The sequence below is a fragment of the Rhinopithecus roxellana genome, chromosome 8 (assembly GCF_007565055.1).
Source record: "Rhinopithecus roxellana isolate Shanxi Qingling chromosome 8, ASM756505v1, whole genome shotgun sequence".
Taxonomy (NCBI): domain Eukaryota; kingdom Metazoa; phylum Chordata; class Mammalia; order Primates; family Cercopithecidae; genus Rhinopithecus; species Rhinopithecus roxellana.
This window is the reverse complement of record NC_044556.1, coordinates 94525452-94550379: the sequence shown is the minus strand read 5'-3', so window position 1 is coordinate 94550379 and position 24928 is coordinate 94525452. Positions and strand designations below refer to the sequence as shown.

The 24928-nt window shown below is 43.8% G+C and overlaps 1 protein-coding gene across 5 annotated transcripts in view; it reads right to left on the bottom strand.

Moving 5' to 3' along the window:
* Positions 1-24928, bottom strand: part of GALNT2 (polypeptide N-acetylgalactosaminyltransferase 2) — a 218637-nt gene that overhangs the window by 31914 nt on the left and 161795 nt on the right. For all 5 annotated transcript variants that reach the window (XM_010374036.2, XM_030935466.1, XM_030935464.1 and 2 more), the window contains 7 exons: positions 14670-14768; positions 14356-14423; positions 14047-14112; positions 7076-7197; positions 4358-4445; positions 1308-1395; positions 23-126 (listed from right to left, as the gene is read on the bottom strand). In XM_010374036.2, the coding sequence (XP_010372338.1) occupies positions 23-126; positions 1308-1395; positions 4358-4445; positions 7076-7197; positions 14047-14112; positions 14356-14423; positions 14670-14768 (635 nt within the window). The remainder of the gene's footprint in view (positions 1-22; positions 127-1307; positions 1396-4357; positions 4446-7075; positions 7198-14046; positions 14113-14355; positions 14424-14669; positions 14769-24928) is intronic.

Sequence of the window (24928 nt, the reverse complement as noted above, 5' to 3'; positions counted from 1 at the left end):
GAGATTCGAGGCTTGTACATACCTAGGTTCTCTCCTCCCCACACATCCATCATCATGTCGTACTTCCCCAATTCTTCAAAATAGAACTTATCCATCACAAACAGCCCACCAGCAATCATGGGGGTTCTAAAGAGGCAGAAAGAAGAGGGGGGAGGGAGGAGAGGGCAAAGTCAAGGTTAGATTGCCAGCACCCTTGCGCCAAGGCCAAGCCTTGATTCCCTAACAATAAGCTGACTTCAAAAGCCACACTGCCACTGTTTTCTGCTCAGTGCCCAGGGTGCTGCTCTCTCTGCTTCACCATTGCTGCCTTCAAATGCCTCCCCTACTGTCCCTGCCTGGATGTTCCCACGGTGCCAGGGGCTTGACTGAGCCTCCCCTCTGCAGGAGCGACTGCTGGGGCTGGATCACTCACTGACATGCTGCCAGAGGCAAAGAACTCGGCCTTTCTGTGTGTCAGTTTCCTTATAGGGTAGCTATGAGGATTGCAAAAAAATCATGGGCATAAAGCCCTGAGCACACTTAGGAAATGTTCCAGAGCACCAGCTCTCATTATCACTATCATAGATGAGGCTCCACCTTCTACAAGGGAACCCACCATGCTCCTCACTTTATCACCCCGGGAAGCGGCTGACAACAGATGTACGCTGAGCTCCCTACTTTGTTCCCAGAAGAGACGCTGTGCGAATTCAGTGTAAAGTGCTGGGAAGGTCTCTAGCACACTGCAGATGTTGGCTAAATGTCAGCAAATATATTTCAGTGCTAAGTACTCTGTGAATGCTCTCTCACTTAACCATGTGCCGACTTGGCATAGGTGGCCCCGTTCTCTCCCCAGCTAGAGAAGGCATCCTGACTCTCAACCAGGAAGCCCACTGCCCGGCCTGGGAATCTTAAAGCATGGGCTTCGTGAGCATGGGTTCCCTCCTCTGCAGGAGGGCAAAAGCCTGCTAGGCGGTGGCTGCAGTAAGTCTCCTGCTGCCCACCAAGCCCCTTTTCCTGGGCCTGGGGTCAGCTTGGAGATCCTGCTCTGCTACAGAAATGCTCTACAGTATCAACACACAGGAATGCACAGACCTAGCAGATACGCCTTAGAAACCTATGTGAGACTTCGACTGTGGAAAAGAAATCTCCAAGGACTTTATTCTACAACCTGGTGGAAGGTGGTCATCTGCTCATCTTTGAGCTGAGGGGAAACGGGAGGGCAGAAGGTGAACGGCCCCACTGGGTCTCCAGGCGGCATGGGCCCAGCAAAGAAGCCGGAACCTGGGGTCTCATCCGGGAGAGGCACCCTGAAGGATGCTGGCACTTACTTTATAGGGGCGACTGGGTTCCCCTGCCGGGACCTTCTCTGCTCAGGCGTCATGTAATCCCACTTGAACACCAAGTTCCAATCAAAACCTGCCAGCCAGGAAAAGAAACAGGGTGTTGACAAGAGACTGGCCACTTCCTCCCGACACCCCCATTCCTCACAGCTTAAAAATATTCGATGTTTGGACAGAACTCAATGAAAACCACAACAAAGCCAAAAAAGAAGGTGTGGAGGAGAGAGAAGGGGACTGGGGGCGTGGGTGTAGCTGGAAGAGAGAGACTGGCAGGGAGGGTGAATGTTGAAATCTCTCTGCCCCTCCCTAAAGAAAATGTGAGTCAGGCTTTTCTAATATTGAAATGCATAAGAACAAATGAAATATGGGGAGAGAACTGAGGTCTGTGTGGTGATCACCAGGGCATGTCCAAGGCCCGTAAGGATGTGAGGACAAAGAGCATCTGCTATGAAAATCAAGCCGTGGCACCTCCAACACTGCCCCAGGTGAAGGGAATGCTGGGGAGGGAATGAGGCTTTGTCAGTCCCCTGGGCCAGCAAACTTCAGACTGTATTTGCAGCAAGAATGGAGTGGGAACACGCTGGGAATATGAAAACTTTAAGGGAAAATGAGCCAGTGGAAGTTGCCAAGCTGGGCAAATAAGCTTCAATTTCAGATATATTTGGCACCTGCTGCATTTCATTTTTGGAATCCACAGACCCCTGAGGATGGAAGACCCTGAACCCTGTAACTGGACTTGGTTGTGGGCATCTGCAGAGCCTCAGGTCCCGCTCTCGCTCCCAGGGTCACATGCATAGTGCCTCTTGGAGGCCAGCAGGCCCCACCTGCGGAAGCTGTCCTGGTGCATCAGGAGGCCACTTCTTGCCAAACACATGGCTCACGGTGCTGCATTTCCAGTTCTAAGGGTCTGACAGCCAAACCTAATGACCCTAGGGCCATGTATCTTCCAATCCTCTTAAGCTCTCTGCCATCAGGCTTTTTGTCAACAGGGCTTTTGCGATGTTCAAGTTTGGATTTGTCTGCATGCTTTGAATTCATAGTCTGTCCATTCTGACAGCCCCAGTGACTGAAGGCTGGTGAGTGGGGGTTTCTGAGCATCCTGGGCTGGCCAAGAATTTATGGCTCTGGACAAAGAGGTCTCCCAGCCCCCTCACTGCAGGATACAGTGGCCTCAGGCAAAGAGACAGGGAAATGGACAGGGGGCCAGGCAGTGGGGACATGAATGCATAGAGAGGAGACCCTCACGGGTCCCTGAGCTGGCTCTTAGCACAGTGCCTCAAAGGCCATGAAGGCAAACCAGAAAAACAATGTCCTGGCTGTTCCACTAACAGAGAAGGTTAAGGATTAGCTGACATAACCTTTCCTTTACTTTTTGGATGTTTACTATTATCTTATTATTTACTTTATTAATTTGGTCCAAAGAGAGAGGCTATAGCAGATTAAAGATCTGCTAAGAATGGCATCCTCTTCTAAAGGAATTTCATAAAAAGCTCTTAGGGTGAATGTGGTCCCATTCCTCTGACCCAGAAGACCTGCACCCCCACATGGAGCACCTGGCTGTTCTTGCCCCTGCTCTGACATACACAGCTGCTTTGGGAGAAATAGAGCCCGGTAGATCTCAGCTCTTCCAATACTTGGGGAAATAAAACATTCTGAAGGCCAGGCTTTCTAGCTACCTAAGGATCCCTCCTCTTTAATGTCCCCAAACATTTTACTTCTTACCATTCGCTGGGAATCTTTCCCGAATGCTATGTTTCCCACTCTAGGTACAGTCCTCCAAGCATGCCTGCCCTCCCGCTGATGTCTAACTCCATTACGCCCTGTGAGGCCAGCACAATTATCATCCCATTTCCCAGATGGGGAAGCTGAGGAGCAGAGGCAAAACAGCCTGCCCATGATGACGGGGCCTGCAAGTGGCAGGTGGGACTGAGGGAGGTAGCTGGGGAGGGAGTGAGGCTTTGTCAGTGTACGAATAAACAGGTCTCACTCTGTCTCCCAGGCTTGATCATGGCTCACTGTAGCCTTGACCTCCCAGGCTCAAGTGATCCTCCCACCTTAGCCTCCTGAGTAGCTGGCATGCCATCACACGCAGCTAATTTTTTTTTTTTTTTTTTTATAGAGACAAGAGTCTTGTTATGTTGCCCAGGCTGGTCTTGAACTCCTAGGCTCAAGCAATCCTCCCACCTTAGCCTCCCCAAAGTGCTGGGATTATAGGCGTGAGCCACCGCACCTGGCCAAGGCCCTATTTTATAGTTTTACTGTCTTCTTTTTTGATGTCAGACCATCAGCTGACCCTCTGCTCATTGTCTATCTACAATAGTCCATCTTCACACAGATGAAAGCTCTTTGAGGTCTTTGATAATTTTTAAGAGGGTACAGAGACAAAGTGCTCTTGGGGCTCCAGGGCAGGTGCTGTAAGGACATACAGGAAACTGGAGTGGTCATTCCAACGAAAGGGGACTGGGGTGAAGCAGGCACAGGTGTTGGGCTGGGAAAGAGGGGTAAAATAAACCATGATATATGCAAGGGGCTGTATCAGCAGAACAGGGTCACATGTGGGCCTGCTGAGGGAGAGGGGACTGAGGATGGCACAGGTGTCCATCTGAGCAACCAGCAAGAGAACAGCCTGTCAGAGAAATAGCCGGGGTGAGCAGAGAAAGCAAAGACAGGCTCCAGCCCCTTGAACCCCACAAAGCCTCAGCTCCGTGAAGTTTCTCACCCCAGATTCCTGCAAGGAGGGCTTCATCATCTCTGATCAAAAAGGAGGCCCTATCTGTTCATGGAACCACATGGCTCGCAAAAGCGACAGAAGGTCAAGGAAGAGGAGAAAGGGAAACCCAGGAAGCTCTTTAAGGGAGCAAGTCTATTTTTTCTCTTTATGAAGTCCTACTTGTTAAGCACACAGGCGTTTTTTACTCAGAACACACACTACGGCGTGAACACTGTTGTCACTGTCACTCCTGACAATGAGAGGGAGTGGTGATCAGATGCTGGTGTAGATGGGACGAGCTAGGAGGGGCACCATGACAGACACCTACCGCCCTTCAAGTCAGCAGATGCCCCCACATACTGAAAGTTGTCCATATTAATGACATCGATGATGGGTGACACAACCCGAGTCCTGTCCTAAAATACAAACAAAGAGAGGAGTAGTTATCAAAATCCAGCGAAACAAAAAACCTGCCCAACCATAGAAGGCATTAGTGTTAGGCAGGCACAGGGCAAACCCGACTGGCCCTTACTACCTATTACCCTAGGCCCGCAAGAACCCAGCCTCCCCACCCAGACCCAAAAGGTCTTGCTCTTGGCCATCTGCAGATGTGCTGTGGCCTGCTGGGAGGCAGGGAGGGAGGTCAGGAGTGGGTGTGTAGCAGGAGTCACTCAAGGAGTGGAGACACCCATGGTTATGGGACAGGTAGCCATCGGTTCACCTAGCTAAAGGCGAAAACTGTGTTGCTGTGTCCCAAGGGTCATTTTCTGTTTGCCGAAATACTATTAGTGATTTGTGAGCTGCAGTAAACCTGAGGAATGGAATCACTGCTAAAATGCCCATACATCAAAATTAGGAATATATTTCTATGTGGGAGTGTGTGTGCGAGAGGTGGTAAGTACCGCTATTATCACAGCAGAAGGTTAACCAAATCAACTGGAGATTTCCAGATTCTAAGTTTGCCTTATCTGTAATTCTATCTTTTTTTTTTTTTGAGACACAGTTTCACTCTTGTTGCCCAGGCTGGAGTGCAATGGCGTGATCTTGGCTCACTGCAACCTCTACCTCCCGGGTTCAAGTGATTCTCCTGCCTCAGCTTCCCGAGTAGCTGGGATTACAGATATGTGCCACCATGTTCGGTTAATTTTTGTATTTTTAGTAGAGATGGGGTTTCTCCATGCTGGTCAGGCTCTTCTTGAACTCCTGACCTCAGGTGATCCGCCCGCCTTGGCCTCCCAAAGTGCTGGGATTACAGATGTGAGCCACCGCACCCAGCCCCTGTGATTCTATATTAAAAAAAAAAAAAAAAAAAACCCTAGACTGAGCCACTTCTTTATGCCACATTGTCAGCATTCTGGTAAGAGTTTGTGAACATAAGGCCTTTTAACGTCTCTAATCTCTTTAAGTTCAAATGACAGACACTGGTGACAGACCCTGGACTGTGCCCCATGCTGACAGTTAACCAAAGAGCAAGTGTTTTCCTTGAGCCACTTAGAGAACTCTTATTAGCCAGAAGAAAGATTTAGAAATACAACTTAGTAACATAACCAGCAGAGCTAAGAACATACACACATCAGAGGAACAGGTGAAGGATCAAGCTAATTAGGAACACGCGAACACCGCAAAGCTCCGTAACGCCCAGGTGCAAATTTACAGGGAAAAGTAACCTGTGTGGTGCATTGAGGGCAGAGAAGAACACAACTTTCCTTGCCCGGCTCAGTCTGGTTCTAGGTGTAGGAGTTAAAGAATATAATCTACCTTACATTTTGTTTCATCAGGCTAGATTTAATGAAAGTTAATAGGCTTGGCACTTTCTCCCCTTAATTTAGGAGAGGGTGTTCAAAGCAGTTCTGACAATCTGACCACAGAGCTGAGTGGCCTTCGCACACCCAAACACTGCTGTGGCAGTTTTGGTTTTGACTGCGCTTCCCTGAGAGATAGCCTGGCGGAGCATAGCCAGGGAGAGCAAGAAGTTGTGGGGTTGGGGTGGGTGGGGATCCCAGGGCGGGTTCTTATTGGATATAGCTGTGTGCATATGTATTAAGAGAGGGGCTCAGATAGGGATTTAATGGAACTGGCTTTGCAATCCTGGCTCTGTCACCTGTATGATCTTGCATACATTATTAAAGTTCCCCGAACACCAGCCTGTTTACCTGTCAAACGGAGATAACAAGCGCATCAAAGGTAACATATAAAAAAGGTCTATCATGTAGCCCCAACTTGATAAAGGGTCGTGAATACGATTTTCATAATTCCTAGTAGCTTGTGGTAACTTAGTATTCCATGACTCAAAGCCCATCAGCTACCCTTGCTATGCTTAGGCAGAACTACTTGTTCATTTTCTATTTCCTTTCATTAAGTTTGCTTTATCGCCCCCAAGGAAGTGCTTTCTTGGTAGGAAGGAAAGAAAAGTCAATAAAACAAGCAGAAGACAAGAGAAATGACAAAAGGCCAAATGTAATATTAGCCATGATGTTTCTAGAAAGCAGAAGGTGCAGAAGAGCAGCCGCGGATCACCCTCTGACAACCCCACTGGCCCCTGTATGCTTCCTAGCCACCCCACTCTCCCACAGGAGCCTGGAAGCCTGCTGGGCTAATCTGCCCTACTCACTAAGAGCAGAGAGGTGGCCCCAGGAACAGCTTCCCCAGCACGCCCCGCTCTTCGAGCTGCAAGAGACGGCACCTGTTAGATGCCGGGCAATGTTCTAAGCACTCTGCGAAGCTGTAGGCGGGGAAGGAAACCGCTCCCGTGAAAAGGGCTGCCTTCAACTAATCAGGCTCTCACCAGCCTCTGCTGATCCTCACCTCCTACCTGTCAACGGATGGTTCCTCCTACTGATGGATTCCTACAGCCAGTAAAACAGTCTTTCTACAATGCCCCAAAGGCATTTTCTTTCTGTCAAGGAAAACTGCAGATGGCGAGCTCAGCCCCTGCCAGCCCTGATGCCCCACTCCCCGCGTTACACCTCCCGTGGGCCATGCTCCCCTCTGTCCCCTCTACCAACCACCCACCACCTGACTCTCCTCCCCGCCCCCGTCATCTCACCTCGGCCACCCTCTCCAGGAGGGGCTCCAGCCAGTGCTCATTACACTCGCAGTGACTGTCCAAGAAGGTCAGGACCTTGGCTTGGGCAGCATCGGCCCCCCGAACCCGTGAGCGCATCAGGCCTGTGGAGGTGAGTTGGAAAGCACGTCAGGAGAGAGAAGCCACGGGGCCAGCACACTCCCGCGCCAACCGGCGATGCCTCCCTGCCCGCAGCTCTGCAGCCTGCTTTCTAGGCACGGAGGTTACTGTCAACTTGCTGGATGAGATCCAAACTGCTCCCTGGTCACCAAGACAGATGACTGTCAGAACTTTTAATTTTAATAGTTATATTGGATGACTGGGAGGACAACGTTCCTAGAACTACTGTCTTCTGAGAAAGGCCTTTACATTACTGAAGTCTCCTTTATCAAGTAACCAAAACGTGGAACTTTTAAAACTACATTCCTCTGACACAGCAACAGTTCTCTAACTAACCGGGCTAAGGAAGGTGTCACCCAGAGGCTTCCAGTGCTAATGGTGGTGATTTTAGTGGTGATAATATTTGTAACAGTGTTGTGAATATCTCTGCCTTTTAAGACTTATCAGGAGCCAAATAACATAAGTTGCAAAGCCCTGCTGTGCAAAATTAGTTATACTGTTGGTCAAATCTACAATTTATATACTTGCGATCTGTTAATAATGTGCATGTTCATTATGACACAAAATATAAATAGTGTATTTCAAAAATTAGCTGTGGGTGGTGGCCTGTGCCTGTGGTTCTAGCTACTTGGGAGGCTGAGGTGGGAGGATCACTGGAGCCTGGGAAGTGAGCCATGACTGGGCCACTGTACTCCAGCCTGGGTGAGAGTGAGTCCCTGTCTCAAAATAAATAAAAAATAAAATAAAATAAATAATAGTTTATTTATCCCTGGATGCTGTGGTCATAAATGGCTTTTACTATATATGCTGGATTTTCTATGTGAAGATGATGCAACTATTCATAACTTGTGAGGACAAGTCTGCTAAGTACTTTTTTCCACAGTCGAAATGGGTTTTCAGTGATTCCTATGTGGCTGCATGCTGTAACAGGGAAAAAGACTAAAGATTTCAAGTTGTGATAATTGCAAAACAACTTCTACTGGGCAAACCTTTGCTCTGAAAACAATTATAAACTCTGAGCAAAATATAAAAAGCAGCAATTTGAAAGCCAGAAGCAGACAGAAACTAGACAGGATCCAACCCCTTAAGAAAAGAAAATCATGGCCGGGTACGGTGGCTCAAGCCTGTAATCCCAGCACTTTGGGAGGCCGAGACAGGAGGATCACAAGGTCAGGAGATCGAGACCATCCTGGCTAACACGGTGAAACCCCATCTCTACTAAAAAATACAAAAAAACTAGCCGGGCGAGGTGGCAGGCGCCTGTAGTCCCAGCTACTCGGGAGGCTGAGGCATGAGAATGGCGTAAAACCTGGGAGGTGGAGCTTGCAGTGAGCCGAGATCTGGCCACTGCACTCCAGCCTGGGTGACAGAGCGAGACTCCGTCTCAAAAAAAAAGAAAATCACACTGAGCAAGCTCCATATTTATATGGTGTTTCCCACGAGGATGCTCTCCAATCCACTGCAATGCAGCCTTTATTGGCTTGAATTGTCAGAGGATGGAGAGTTCAGAGCTTCTGGTATCTGGAAACTGAAGGAGGAGATCCTGGAAAGGAGGTAGGCCCCAAATCTGGCAATAACCTCCTGTTAAATCTTTGGCTGACTCCTGAACCACGCAGGAACAAGCCAACATGAAAAGCAACAGTTAGAAGGCAGAAAAAACTAAGTTTCAGCTGCTATCCACTGCAGAGAAAATGAAGTTTAGAATTTGAGTTCTGCCAAGTGTGACATGCTTGGTAAAGACCTCAGTTCTTCTGCAGGAACTTCAGAAAGACCACACATAGGAATATAGACTATGTATCATGAATAAGGGACTCATAAAATCAGACTCATGGCCGGGCGCGGTGGCTTATGCCTGTAATCCCAGCACTTTGAGAGGCTGAGGCGGGCAGATCACCTGAGGTCAGGAGTTCAAGACCAGCCTAGCTAACATGGTGAAACCCGTTTCTATTAAAAATACAAAAAATCAGCCAGGTGAGGTGGTACACGCTTGTAATCCCAGCTACTCGGGAGGTTGAGGCAGGAGAACTGCTTGAACCCAGGAGGCAGACGTTGTAGTGAGCCGAGATCACACCACTGCGCTCCAGCCTGAGCAACAAGAGAGAAACGTCATCTCAAACAAACAAACAAAAAAAACTATACTCATCCTAGCAAAGTTAGCAAAGTACAAAAAAAGCCTACAGAAGTTCAGCAGCATCATCTGGTAATTTAACTGCCCAGTATAACAAAGATGAATACTCTTTAGAGAAAGATAACATAATCCAGTGTTTCTACAACATATCATCCACAATGTCCATTATAAAATACAAAATCACTACACATGAGAAGAAATAGGAAAATGGGGACCACACCAAAGAGAAAAAAAGCCATTAGAAGTTCACCCTGAGATGACCCAGATGTTGGAATTAGCAGGGGAAGATTTAAAAGCAGCTATTCTAAATATGTTTAATAACTCAAAGGCAACAATTGTAATGAGTGAATGGGTGGGGAATCTGAGCAAAGAAATAAAAACTATAAAAAAGAATCAAATGGGTATTCCAGAACTTAAAAATGAAATTATCTGAAATGAAAAATCCACTGACTGGTCTTAATAGCAAAATGGAGATGGCAGAATGACTAGTGGACTTGAAGATGGAACAACAGAAATAGATCCATCTGGTGGACAGAGAAAAAAATTAAGGGGGAAATAGTCTAGTGTTCTATGGGACAATATCAAGTGGTATAACAGATGTGCAACTGAAGTTCAAGAATGAGTCAGAAAAAACTACATGAAGAAATAAAAGGCCAGTCATTTCCCAAACTTGGTGGAAAACATCATCTTACATATTCAATTTACATCAGCAAACTTGAAGCAGGATAAATATAAAGAAAACTAAATCTAGGCACATCATAATCAAACTGCTTAAAAAAAAACTATAGATATAGAGACAACACGAAAAGCAGCCAGAGGAAAAGACCCACAACATACAAGGGAACAACAGTATGAATTTTTTGAGACGGAGTCTCACCCTGTCACTCAAGCTGGAGTGCAATGGCACGATCTCGGCTCACTGTAACCATCACCTCCCAGGTTCAACCGATTCTTCTGCCTCAGTCTCCCGAGTAGCTGGGACTACAGGCCACCATTCCTGGCTAATTTTTGTATTTTTAGTAAAAACAGGTTTCACCATGTTGGCCAGGATGATCTCAAACTCCTGACCTCGTGATCCGCCCGCCTTGGCCTCCCAAAGTGTTGGGATTACAGGCGTGAGCCATGGTGCCCTGCCCAGAGTGAAATCTTTAAAGGGCTGAAAGAAAAATTAATTGTCAACTCAGATTCTACTCTGAGAAAATAGCCTCCAATAACAAAGGAGAAAAAAATTCTTCAGATAAAATCTGAGATTGTGTTGCCTAGGAGAAAAAATTCTAAAGAAAATTATTTGGGCTAAATAAAAACTCCAATCTATGGAAAGAAACAGATACTACAAATGGAAAATATGAGGATAAGCTTAACATATCCACATATTCTCCTTATTTAATAGATGCTGACTATTTGAAGTAAAAATGTAACACTGTATCGTGGGGTTTAAGACCAATGTAGAAGAAAAACGTGATTAACGATAGTACATAGTACATAGGAAAGGAAATGGAAAGAGTCAAAATGGATATTGACTCTTAAGCAGATTGTCCTAAGTTAAAACTGTATGTTGTAATTCTCAGAGCAACCGTGCATACATGAAAAGTATTGCTGAAAAGCTACGATAATAATTCAAATGGAATACCAAAAAAATCAGTGAATCCAAAAGAAGGCAAGAAAGTAGGAACACAGTTACAAAAAGCAAAATGCACATGATACAAATAGAGAACAAACAGCCAAAGAGCAGACCCAAACCCAATCACAGCAATGATTATACCATATCTAAATGAACTACCCTCAATCTGGGTGGGCGCAATCTAATCAGCTGCCAGCACGGCCAGAATAAAAGCAGACAGAAGACTGCAGACAGAGACTGGACTGGCTTGGTCTCCCGGCCTACATCTTTCTTCCGTGCTGGAGGCTTCCTGCCCTTGAACATTGGACTCCAAGTTCTTCCGCTTTGGGACTACTGGACATTCGACCACAGACTGAAGGCTGCACTGTCAGTTTCCCCACTTTCGAGGTTTCGGGACTCGGATTGGCTTCCTTGCTCCTCAGCTGCAGATGGCCTATTGTGGGACTTCACCTCATGATTGTGTGAGTCAATATTCCTTAATAAACTCCCATTTATATATACATCTATCCTATTAGTTCTGTCCTTTTGGAGAATCCTGACTAATACAAAAGCCAAATATTGGTTCTTTTAAAAGATGAACAGTCGACGAACAGCAGACAGATGAAAAAAATAAGAAGATATAAATTGCCAAAATCAATAAAATAGTAATACTACTCCAACAAACAGTAAAAAAAGAGACAATATCATAAGCAACTTTGTGTCAATAAATATAAAAACGCTGGTGAAATACAAAATTTCTTGAAGGACAATCACCAAAACAGACACAAAAAGAAACAGCAGATCTGAATAGGTCTATATCCATTAAAAAGACTGAATTAGTTATTGAAAATCTTTCCATAAAGAAAAGTCCTGGTCCAGATTGGTTAATTTTATTAAACATTTAAAAAAGAAATAATTAAATTATTATACAAACTCTTTTAGAAAATAAAATAGAAGGGGACACTTTCCATCTTGTTTTATAAGGCTAGTAAACTGTAATGCCAAAACTGGAAAAATACATTTTAAGAAAATTAAAACACAGGTATAAAAATCCTTAACAAAAATACATTAAAAGGATACTGTATCATGACCAACTGTGGCTTATATTAGGAATGCAAAGCTGGTTTAACATCTGAAAATCAACCAATGTATTTCACCATATTAACAGACTAAAAAAGAAATACCACTTGATTATCTCCACAAATGCAGAGAAAAAGGTTTAACTCATTATTAACATGGTTTTTGTCCTACTATTGTCATTAACTAGCTGTAGGACCTTGAGAAAGCCATCTAACCTCTTCAGGCTTTAGTATTTCCATCTGTAAAATGAAAGCACTAGGCTCTCAACTTCCACTGTACGTCGGCATCATTTTAGCAGCTTTTAAAAATGCAGCTGCCCACGTCCCACCCACAGAAATCCAGAAATTTCTATTTAATTGTGAATGAGGGCAAGACATGGTCCTAAATTCCCTAGGTGCTTCTAATAAATTGCTAGGTTAAGAATCAATGCACAACAAAATCCACAGAATATTGATCCGAAGACTGCTCTTTCACTACCATAATATTTTAGGCAATTAATTTACTTTGTCATCTAGCAGCATCACTACAAGCACTTTGTGTGTATGCTTAAATAGATGGGCTCTTATACACACACACAGGTACATATATACATCAGTGTGTGTGCAAGTGTGCACATATTTTCTCATTCAATTGTTACAGACTTCAGCTGTTCCATATAGGCTTCCCATAATCTGGCTTCTCGCAACCCACCTTTCTCAGGCCTTCTCCAACAAATCAATATGGGTTCAACCCAAATGAACATTCTAGTGGAAAGTTAATATTGAGAAGCATTGTTCTGATTTCTCAGCAGTTTAAAGACAAAGACACTGTTAGATAAGGCTAGTAAGTGATTTACAGTGCCAACATTACCTCTTTCCTCCTTCCCCACTTCTCCTCTTTTTTTTTTTTTTTTTTTTAAAGCCTGTGCCAGGTGATGGGGTGGGATGGCAGATACTTTGGGTTTAAATTCATAAAGTTATTTTGAAGGTTGTTTAGGGGGCAGTAAATTGCCCCCTTTTTGGTTTATTCCAGGCTTGGCGGACTGATGTGAGTCTGGCAAAGAGAGCTTATTTAGAAGGCAAGGCTTATCCCACTGTTTACGTATCCTGAATGTCTAGGTTGATAACGCTAGTTGGTTAAAATATGATGCTGTTCTAACAGGCTTAATCACCGTGTTGGCCAGTAAGATTCTTGGTAAGAAAAATTTCACTCCTTGACTCCAGCTAGAGTGTATATATAATGAGAAGAAAGAGTTTTGCACTGATCAAGGAATACAATCACCACCCCTGGATCAACAGTCAGACTTACATAGCAAATGTGGCATGGGCTTCAAAGCTCTGAGATTTTCCTATACTGAAAGATTTCTCCCGACCATAGAGGAGCCTAACAATTCAGTCATCAGGGTATCTAACAGTACTGACACACTGGATGTTAATTACATTGTGACTGGAGCTTCCTTCCCAGACACTCCAAAGTACTACTTTCCTCCTTTACAGCCTCTCTTCTAACTGCCAACAAAATAGTCTTCATGAGCTCAGCTCCAGCACAGATAAGACTGACAGAAGGTTCCAAGGCTGGCATTTGCAAAATCACATAGGCATATAATTGCAGTACTCTCTCCCCATTTTGGATGGTTCACCTTCAGCAGCTGTCAAACTTGAATCCCCGTTATTTTATCAGATGCCTGGAGCATGGAGTCACTCAACTTCTTATTGCTAAATCTTTGTTTTTCTTCTAAACTTTTGTACTCAAGGGACTGATAAAACTTCCTAGGTTGTGAAAGAAAGAAGCCAATTTTCTAAATACATAAATAAAAAATGTAATTTGATCTTGCTCTAATATACAAATAATTTCAATTAGTCAAGCTTTTAATGTCCTTCCTGTGTTTGCTGTGAGAAGTCTCCCAAGTGGCTCTGATAGAGGGAGACAGAAAAAAAAGCTAGACAATTAATTGCTCTTTGAGCTAAAGCACTTCTTTATGTTATTACTGGGCTCAGGAAAAGTCAGAATTCAACTGTCTTGGTACTGAATTAAGAAGAATCTTACCTTCTCGTCGATCATTTCTAAGAACTCGCACTTTCTCAATTTTCCCCAAGAGAGCCCCGTCCTCAGCTAGGAAAAGAAAAGAAGCACAGCATTTTGAATCTGGAGTTCATAAAGGGCTTTGCATTCAACCACAGCATTCTCAATCATCTAAGGGCCGATTATCTCCTTGGGGCATCACAGAGGCACCTCTTCTTTCTGTGGATCTGATTTCTGGCTTGTTCACACCTCACTAGCACCCCCGCTACACTACAGGAAGACTGGTGCCCAGAAAGAGCCAGACACAGGGATGAAATCAGCATCAGTACTCACGATCATTGCTGTAGTCATCCACCAAGATGATTTCTTTTATCAGATGCGGTGGGCTTTTCTTAAGCACACTAAGAAAAGACAAGAAGATAAAGTTTATAAGGTTATAAGGTCTTTTAGGGGTATAAACTTTTAGCGTGGGGTAGGAAATTCTCATATCTTGGTCCTAACCCTTGGTTGGAGGAGCTACCCACTGCACCCTGTGCGGAGCAGTCAGGAGACCCTGTCTGCAGCCCCCACTGACAGCCCTGGCCTGACTATGCCTGGGACACAGCTAATGTCTTAATACCCCTGACAGGTGCATCTCCTGGCCTCACCTGACCACAGTCCTCAGCAGGGCCGACCTGGCTTCATTGTGAAATGTGATCACCACGCTGGTGGCCGGCAGATCTACCCGCCACTGCTTCCGCTGACACCTGTAGGAAGAGAAAGATGGTCCCCTGAACAACAACCCCCAGAGCAGCCACAGCTTGTTTAGCCCTTGAGAGAACAAGCAGACCGATCAACTGGGATGGACACGCTATGATTAACTTGTTATCTGCAGAAGTTCCTGGCCTGTTCTGAGATGAACTGCCAACGGGACATAAGGAAACAGAAAAACACAACCGGAGTTACGTTCTGAGAGATGAACGATTCCGGCAAAAAGTAACATATTGAGAACATCTTTCTAACACGTTAAAAAAAAGTGTTTTAAAACAGTGAAATCCCATTTCTACTCTCAAGCAGATACACCTCTAGAGATGCGCTTTTCACAAATTGCAGTCGTAATTTCTGAGGGGCAGAACCAACTGTGTGCCACTGCTCTTTTCTTGTTTTCTACATCGCCTACAACAAGCATGTGGTATTCCGGTGATATTTGGAACTTGGCTCTCACCATGAACAGTGGACCCACTGGAGGTTTTCCCTGCCCGGGACAGCAAGGATGCATGTCCCTTGTCCTGGAAGGCCATCCCCAAACCCCCCAGAGGGCAGTGGTGAAGTGAAGATGGGGAGATGGAGTGAGGGTACAGTCAATGGGACCCTGAGCCTGCCTGAGCTCTCCTTTTCCTGTTAGTGGTAGGGAGGAACCTGATCACCTCTGCACAGAAGCTGATTCGGAGGCCAGACCTACAAAGCAGGGGCAGATTTCAACATGGCACCTCTCAAATTTGAGCTCTACAGACAGACACAAGACTAGAAGAACAGTAAGTAGCTCTTTTTTTTTTTTTTTTTTTTTTGGAGGCAGGGTCCAACTCTGTCACCCATCCTACAGTGGCACGTTCATAGCTCCCTGTAGCCTTGAACTCCTGGACTCAAGTGATGCTCCTATGTCAGCCTCCCAAGTAGCTGGGATTACAGGTGTGCCATCATATCCAGCTATTTTTTTGATTTTTTGTAGAGATGGGGGTCTCACTCTGTTGCCCAGACTGGTCTCGAACTCCTGGCTTCAAGCAATCCTCCCATCTCAGCTTTCTAAAGTGCTAGGATTACCGGCATGAGCCACGGTGCTCAGCCAGAACAGCTATTTTAAAAAATAGCTGATAGGTGTAGGTGGAAGATGCTAAAGTATCATACACTAGAAATAAGCAGTTGAGGTCTACCAGGCTCAGCAGAACCCATCAGGAGGAACCCTTCAAGGCAGGGTCTACAGACTTGAAGAGCACCCTAGTACACAGCAATGTTCCCAGAGAATCTTGAGAGAAAAACACACCTGGGCAGGACCGACAGCCCGCAAGGACTTCTGGAAACACTTAATTTCTGGTTTGACTGCATTCAGAGTTACTAAATTGTAATATTACAATTAGTAATATTGTAATATTACAAAGCTTGGAAAAGAGGCCTTGGCTTCAGAAAAACAGTTCTTAAATGGTGATGTTGATGCCCTGTGGTCATGAGGATGAACAGTGTTGCCTGTGAGGTGGCAAGAGGGGCCTGTTCGTCTGCCCCATGCTGAGGTTACCTCCCTGCTGGCATTTATTATTTGCACAATGTTCCTGCAACTCTAGCAGTTAAACACACTGCCACCAGAATTGAAGAAGCAGAAAATCTTTGTTGAGGCTCAGAAAATGATACCCTAAATTATATTGCTTTGGCATGCTGAGTGCTTTGAATCAAGCAGATTCAGAGACCTCAGAAATGAGCCTCAAAACCAAGGTCTCCCTCTGTTCTTCTCCTCCCCACCCCCTCCAGCTTCCCTTGTCTCAAGTTCTCTTATCTGCCTGAGGGAAGTTCATCCAGAAGACTTGCAATTGCTTTGGACCCCCTCTCTGGAATCTACATTAACCAGAGATTAACTCATATAGCAGAAGAAACTAAAAGCCCATACCAAGATCCCACTCCTGGAGAGACTTTTCACTTATTCTTTCAATTATTCTTCTAAAGGCTGTCACCTGATTTACCTGCATGATAAAATAACCTCTGTTCTCAGTGGAGTTCTGCCCCTCACCTTCCCATAACTTGTTGCCACCTCCCCGAGACCCTGGAGGAAATTTGTTCCAGGCTATTGTCTGCATTTCCATCCTAATCATCTCCCCTAAACATCATTTACTCTTCTAAAATTGCCTACATCCCTCACTTGCCTCTCCCCTATGAAGAGAGTATTTAAGCTTCAACCATCTGGCCCTTCTTTGAGTCTCATATTTTGTGTGGCTCCTGTGCACATTTGCACACTAATAACAAATTTATTAATCTATTGTCAGTTTATTTCAGCTGACATAAAGATTCAAACCTTCACAGGGGGCGGGACACATTCCCTTCACTCTTATGCCTTCCATGGGACCAACACATTTTTTAAAAATTATGTAGGGTTTTTTTTTTTTTTTTTTTTTTGAAATGGAGTCTTGCTCTTGTCATCCAGGCTGGAGTGCAGTGGCACGATCTCGGCTCACTGCAACCTCCGACTACCGGGTTCAACCAATTCTCCTGCCTCAGCCTTCCAAGTAGCTGGGGCTATAGGCGTCTGCTACCATGCTTTGCTAATTTTTGTATTTTTGGTAGAAACGGGGGTTTCTCCATGTTGATCAGGCTGGTCTCGAACTCCTGACCTTTTGATCTGCCTGCCTTGGCTTCCCAAAGGGTTGAGATTACAGGCATGAGCCACCATGCCCGGCCCTAATATAATCCCACTGTAGCTCTTAATATTGTTTACCACAACCATGAATTATCTGCTCCCAAAATTAGAGATAATATCTATCTAAGATGGGAAATCAGTGAACAAAGGAGATAGATTAAAAATACATACATATTTGGAACTCAGCCATCGCTAAAAACATTTAAGGAGTTAAGAACTGAAGTGGATGGTCTAGCAGCTGTCAAACATTGACCAGCAATTCCACAATAATGGCCGCACCTTCAGAGAAAGTGTTCAACAGACACTCCTTTTCCCTCGTGACTACTTCAGAAAAGCGAATTTTGAAAAGAAACATGAAAAGCAGTGCAATTAAAAAGCAACTGGGTCGGAATCACAAAATGAGCTTCTTTTGTTTATTATAGTTACTGTTTTAATTAATCATGAGAAATTGCACAATATACTAGTTGTTTGGGGGGAAACTCTTCACTGTTGTTTGGGGGAAAAATACAGTCAGGAATTAATATCGTACCTCATTAGAGCTCCTGACAGCTAAGTCTTTCCTGACAAGTAGACTGATAGGCTGGTTTTTCTTTCTTTTTTCCAATTTTAAGAATTAGCAGATTGTTAGATTAAGGAAGTGAGAATCTGCAAGACTTCAACTGTAAACAAATTACCAAAGAATGTCATTCCCAAGAACCCAATCTGTAATGCTAATGAAATAAGGACTCCGCGCTAGGAGGCAGCTATCCTCTGCAATTAGGTCCCACTTAACACAGCGGGAACTGCTGAGCCGAGCAGACCTAGGTTGAATGACTTACTCAACATGGGCTTATGCAGCCATAGGAGAATTTAAAAAGAGACATAAGGCAGCATTTTTTCATGCTAAATCGTAGTAAACGGAACCGATCCAATCACGTCCTATTCTCTCATTTTCCTTTTCTCTGCAGGAAGCCTCATCTTCCAGGAGGGTTTGGAAGTCTCACGGGGCTCTGGAAACGTTTTTTAGAACACGCATAGCTGCTGCATTCATATCATTTTATTAAAATTCATCTACATATTCATAAGGTATCCATTTTTGCTAGGAACTGGCATTCAGGAAACTTAAGAGGGATCCCATTTTTAAGGCAAAGAGAGATAAAAAGTAAAAACTAAGAAATATTTTACATCCCAGAGTTAGAGTGAGTGTGTGTACGTATATGAATTTAGATAATAAATCCTCACATTGAGCCAAGAAGGTGGGGTCGGCTTAAAGAATGTCTTTAAAAAGAAAAAGAATAAATTTTGTATTTAAAGAGCCATATCCCTGCCAACCAGTCTTCACTACTCCAGAGCCAGTGAAAGAACACCCAATACAGTAACTCAACAGGGGAGCCGGCTGCCAGGGGCACTTTCATACTTGAGCTTTCTCTGGGAATTGAGTAGAAACTGTAGTTTATTTGAAGTCAGAGGCAGGAAGAGTGCGCAGTAAGGTTTGTTCTACCAGACAACACAGGCTAGAAGCAGTGACTCTGAGAAGAGTGGGCGGGGTTTCGGGTTGACTTTGTGGGCTCAAGTTCACTTGAGTGTCCAAGGCTCTGGTGCTCATGTGATCATTCGGCAAACTTCCTGCTCGGTAAAATGGAGGCTTTAAAAACTGGACATATAAAGATTTAAGAATCCTTTATTTAGCTTTAAATTTCTCTGAGATTAGATGGCTTTCAGTACCTGAACTCTTGGTTAGCTGGAAATGGAAAAAACTGGTGAATCTAAACAACCACATTGTTTAGTGAGTCTCTCAGGGTGGAAGAATGAATCTGTCTTTGCGGTAGATGTTATACCCGGGCTTGATCAAGGTATCGATGAAATAACCAAATGCAAGCTCTTCGGACTGGGAAGCTCCAGCTTCTGTCCAGCATCACAGAAGGCTGTTTCACGGTGTGGGGAAGAATAAAGAAACAGGTTTCCTACTCTACCCCGGGAAGGCCATGCCCCACCCTCACCCCAGGTGACCTCGTGTTTTTGCAAAGGGCCCTTGGTAACCTTGGTTACTGTGTGATGTGTGACAACTAACATCACTCCTCATCTGTGAAAATGGCCCTTACAATCTTGCCTGATTATTGGGAACACCAAATAAAAACGTGTGAAAAAGGACTCTGAAAACTGTCAAGGTCACTTTAAGGAATGCAGGGTTGTAATTCGCATTTGGCAGCTGTGCGTCAATGGTGACTGGGAGGTCAGAGTGGACCTTTCTCTAGTAACTTGGAGAGGCAGCCGACAAGACAGGCTCTGAGACACCTTTCAAGTCCACAGGCAGCAGCGGCTCCGCGGTGGCTCAAGCCTGTAATCCCAGCACTTTGGGAGGCCGAGGCGGGCGGATCACAAGGTCAGGAGGTCGAGACCATCCTGGCTAACACAGTGAAACCCCGTCTCCACTTAAAAAATACAAAAAATTAGCCGGGCGAGATGGCGGCGCCTGTAGTCCCAGCTACTGGGGAGGCTGAGGCAGGAGAATGGCGTGGACCCGGGAGGCGGAGCTTGCAGTGAGCTGAGATCCGGCCACTGCACTCCAGCCTGGGCGACAGAGCGAGACTCCGTCTCAAAAAAAAAAAAAAAAAAAAAAAAAAAAAAAAAAAAAAAAAAAAAAAAAAAAAGAGAATACACTGTCAGTTAAAGGGTGAAGGGTTCCTAGGCCTGCAAGAAGGGCTCAGTAGGTGGAAAGGTGGGAGAAGATGGAGAAACATATTTAAATAAACTCTCTTTAAGAAAGAGTTCAAGAACCTCTAGAAGGCCCAGAGAGGGGATGTGGCCAACAGTAAGACCCCACTTCTTATGAGATAGCCAGGAAGACCAAACAGAGGGTCACAGGAAAGAAAAATTCCTAGATGAATATGCACCATCTCCCTGAATTGCCCTTGTAATTCAGATTTTGTAAGGAAAATACTACACAACTTAACTGATTATTAAGTGAGCATTAGTTTATACCTATACAAAGACAGGATTCTGTCATGGAAGAGATGGGGAATAGATATTTTCAAAAATAAAAAAGGAAGTTATAAACAATGCCAAGCCTCCGCAGGCACTTTCTGCGTATCCCGTGCTCAGGGGCGTGCTCAGTCCCTCCCTGAAGCCGGCAGGCACTTCCAGTGAAGTCCCTCTAAGGGAGTTGTGTGTTCTGATTGGGACTGGAGTCCCACGTAGGAGCGAATCTGCTGGCAATGGGACTGTGAAATGCTGGTCTCCACAGCAGCTACGTCTAACTGCGTGTCTATGAGCAGGCATTTGCGCTGTGGCTCAGGTTCCTGTGGAAAAACTCCAGGGCAAACAACACGAGGATCATGCAAAGTCACGGTATTTCCAAAGTCCTGATTGCTGTGATATGTATTTACAAATTATCATATTGGCATTCTAGATACATTCAATTTGTAAATTGAGTTTGAGTCTGCCCCTGAGAGACAAATCTGGTTTTGATTTGCCGGCAAAAAATTAAGACAAAAAAAAGGTTTCTGGGTTTGCAAAGCTGAGGGGCAAGTCTTAGACTGCAACAAATTCACCAAGGCAGTAAGCCTCTGGTGGCCTCTTGGCAGCAATGGACATCACTGTGTATTTATGTGTGTAAAATATTTCATGCATAAAATTCAGAGATATTATAGAAGCATCCATGTACCACTCTGCTTGCCAAGTCTTAATATCTTGCAATACGGGCCTTTGATTTTAAAAATTTTAAATAAAATGACACATGACAGGATGACAGGTAATAATTACAGCCCTTACCTCAATCCTCATCTTCCCCAGGGGCAATCACTATCTTGAATTTGGTGCTTCATTGTTACTATGTGTATTTTAAATAAACTACCCATGTATGTATTCACAAATTATATCGAGCATTTTTCTGCATCTATTCGAAGTTTGCAGAGATGGCACTGTGCTGTGACTTGCTGTTTTCACCTTTTGGGAGGTGCATCTGTTCTGACACAAACAGCTCTATTTCATTCACCCTCACTGCTATACTGCTTTCCACTGGAGGAAGGAACACACCACACATCATCTCTTTTCTGCTGATTATCTATTCTCTCCGTTAGAAACAGCACTGCAGTGGACACCGTCTTTTTAGATAGCAGAGAAACTTTCTCTGCATTATTTACCCACAAGTAGGACTACTTGTCACACATTATGAACCTCTTCAACTTTACTTGACATAGCCAACTTAATCTCAAGTGGCTGGACCTAGTGTCACTCCTGCCCAGAACCGTATGAGACCATACTGCTCTGTATTCTCACCATCCCTAGGTATCACCATGCTTTAAAATTTCACCAACCAGATTGGTATGAAGTAGTCATCATTTTAACTTTCATGTACTTGATTACTAGAGAGGCCACATACCATCTTATATGCCTAGGAAGCCGACTAGATTGTTTCTGCTGTTAATTGTCTACTCATGTTCTCTGTCCACTTTTTGATTACGTTTTACCTACTATTTGGCTGTAGCAATTTATACGCTCTGGACATTATCCTTTGTCAACCACACGCATTGCAAAAATCTCTGTGGCAGATGCTTTAATTTTGTTTATAATGCTTTTCGTCAAAATATTTTTAAGAGTTTTCAAACTGTTGATGCTGGGGTAACAATGTTCAGGAAAAGCTTTCTTAACCGAAGGTCATTAATATATTGTTGTAAATTTTCTTTCAAATGTTTAAACTTCTACAAATGCTTTTAACAGGTTTTAACAGGTTATATATCCTTCATAAACATTGAAGGATTATGTATATCCATGTATATCATGGACAAAATTACAAAACATAACTGAAGGACATTTAAAAGTGCCCAGTATTACAGAAATATTAGTTTTCTTCAAATTAATCCATAAATTCAGTGAAGCATCATGCAGGGTTTTTTCATGGAGCTTGAAGAGCTTATTCTTAAATTCATCAGGAAAAGCAAATGGTCACAACCATCCACTGGAGTCTTGAAGAACAACACATAGCAGGACAACATGCCTGAGGAGCTGTGAAGCATTACTGCAGAGCCACGGTGATGAAGGCAGCGTGGTACAGGTGCAGGGTTACACACACAGATGACCAGAACAGAAATGGATGTAGACAAGTTCCATGCTATCCTTCATATACAGAGGAAGGAGATCTATAATCTCCTTTTTTTCTGTGTAGATAATCCATTGCCCCAGCACGATTTAACAGTTCATTATTTCATCACTGATTAGTAATGCCACTGCTGTCACGCCAAATATTTATGTCTTCATGGCCCCTACTAGGCGATGTTCTTCAAGACGCCAGTGGATATTTGTGACCATGTGCTTTTCCTGATGAATTTAAGAATCAGCTCTTCAAGTTCCATGAAAAAACCCTGCATGACATTGCACTGAATTTATGGATTAATTTGAATAAATTAGTATTTCTATAATACTGGACATTTTAAAATACCCTTCAGTTATGTTTTATAATTTTCTCCATGAAAGTCTTGCACATCTTTGATTGCATTTATTCCTCCGTATCTAACAGTTCTGCTTGCTACAGTGAAAGGAGTCTCTTTTTCTATTACATTTTTGAATTGGCCATTACTGATACCTATTTTTGTTTGTGGACTCTGTATTCAACACCTCACTGTGCTCTATTTGTTCTGATAGTCAGTTTGCAGGTTCTCTTAGATTTTCCACAAATCAATACATCTACATTTTGTCCCCATCTTTCCATTACTTACACATCTTGTGATTCTTAAGATGGCGGTGATTATGGCCTGCAACACAATATACAATTTTTAAAAGTGGTAAAAAACAACCTTGCCTTGATCCTATCTTTAAATTGAACACAAGTAGATTTTTATCATTCAGCTTTGTGTTTGCCACAGATGTTTTACAGATGCCTTTCATCAGGTGAAGGAAACTCCCTCACGAGTGCTGAATCTCACTGTTTTCCCTCCCGCATCCATTAATATGACCTACAGCTATTCTCCTTCAATTCACTGAGAAGATAGATTACATTATTTTCTGATATTCAAACATTTTTACATTCCTAAAATAAACTCTTCTTGGATATGGATATATGTGTGTGTGTTTATATATAAAGCTGTCTCAGATTTGCTAGTATTTGGTTTAGGATTTTCTGAGTCTATAACTATAAATTGAACAATTTGCTGTTCTTATATTTTCTTTTTCTGGTTTCATAGCCAGGTACTACTGAAGGAAATAGGGTAGCTTTCCTCCTTTTCTATTCTCTAAAACAGTCTGGGTTTTATGCAAACCCATTTGAGCTTTGTGAATTTTTGAGAAAGCAAATTTTTTGTTGCTGAAAATTTATTTTGATGCTTTGTACTTATTCATATTTTTTTATTAAGAGATTTTGGTAAATTAAATTTCCCTAGAAAATTATCAATTTCATGTAAGTTTCAAATTTATTTGCATAAAAGTATACTTCTAATTTTCTTATGATCTTAGTTATATCTGTTTTTTTACACCTAATATTAATGTTTCTTCTCTATTTTTGTTAATCAGCATTTTTAGAGATTTATATTTTTTAAAGATGAAGCTTTATATAGTACTCTCCAATGGATTTTTAGTTCGTTAATTTTTTTCTTTTACCTTCCTTATTTCCTTCCTTCTGCTTTCTTTAGGTTTACACCCTGTACTTTTGCCCACCTTCTTCAGTCACAGAGTAGATCTGAGCTACTCTAGATAAGGAAAAATGGTTAAAAATCCAAGCAAATTCTATAGCTGAATAAACACAGGCAGTTTTCTCAACCATTAGATGGGTGAGTGAAATGGGGAGGGGGAGAAACGTCCACGGGTGCGATGACTGGCTCCCCTAACTTACTTTGGGAGAAGAGTGGCGAGGCCCCTGCCTCTGAGCCAGGCCAAGGCACCTGCCTCTACATGTGTTCGGAAAGATGGAGCAGCCCAGGGAGTCCTGCAGCCACTTGGAGCTTTATTTCTCCAGCCAACACAGCACCTGAAAGTCTGAGAGTCTCCATGTGCACCCATCAGCCAGACAAGATGAGCCAAGAGAGCCTGTGGGGGCATTAAATTAGCCAGCAGGGCCAGAAGTTTTAAAAATCAAAGGAACATATTAAAATAGATTCTGTTGCTTGTCAGCCCATCTCCCCATTCATATACAGATCTTCGGTGGGAGGGGGAATGTGTTAGCACCTCAGGATGCTGGGATGAAGGCTCTGGACACAGCTGGTGATGCAATGGAGGTGGTGAATGCCTTCTGTTTCCTTGCCCTGGTCCATAGAAAATGCTTACGTGATTCCCATTTCAAGGGAAAGAAAAGGGCAGGCAGGTCTGTTGTTTCGGTGACTGTCCTGGCAGCCTGATGCAGCTGCCCATGGACACAGAATGTCCCTATATGCCTCTGCTGTGAAGCTGGGGCTCCAGCCAGGCCGGAGGCAACCGCAGGCTGGGCACGTGCTCCTCATTCAGGATGCTGATTTGCTTCTGCGGTAAGGGCAGCTGCTTTAAGGCCACAGATTTCTGATTATCACAAAGCTCTGACGGTTTAGTGAGCATAACACTCATTCATGGAGATTATGAAAACAA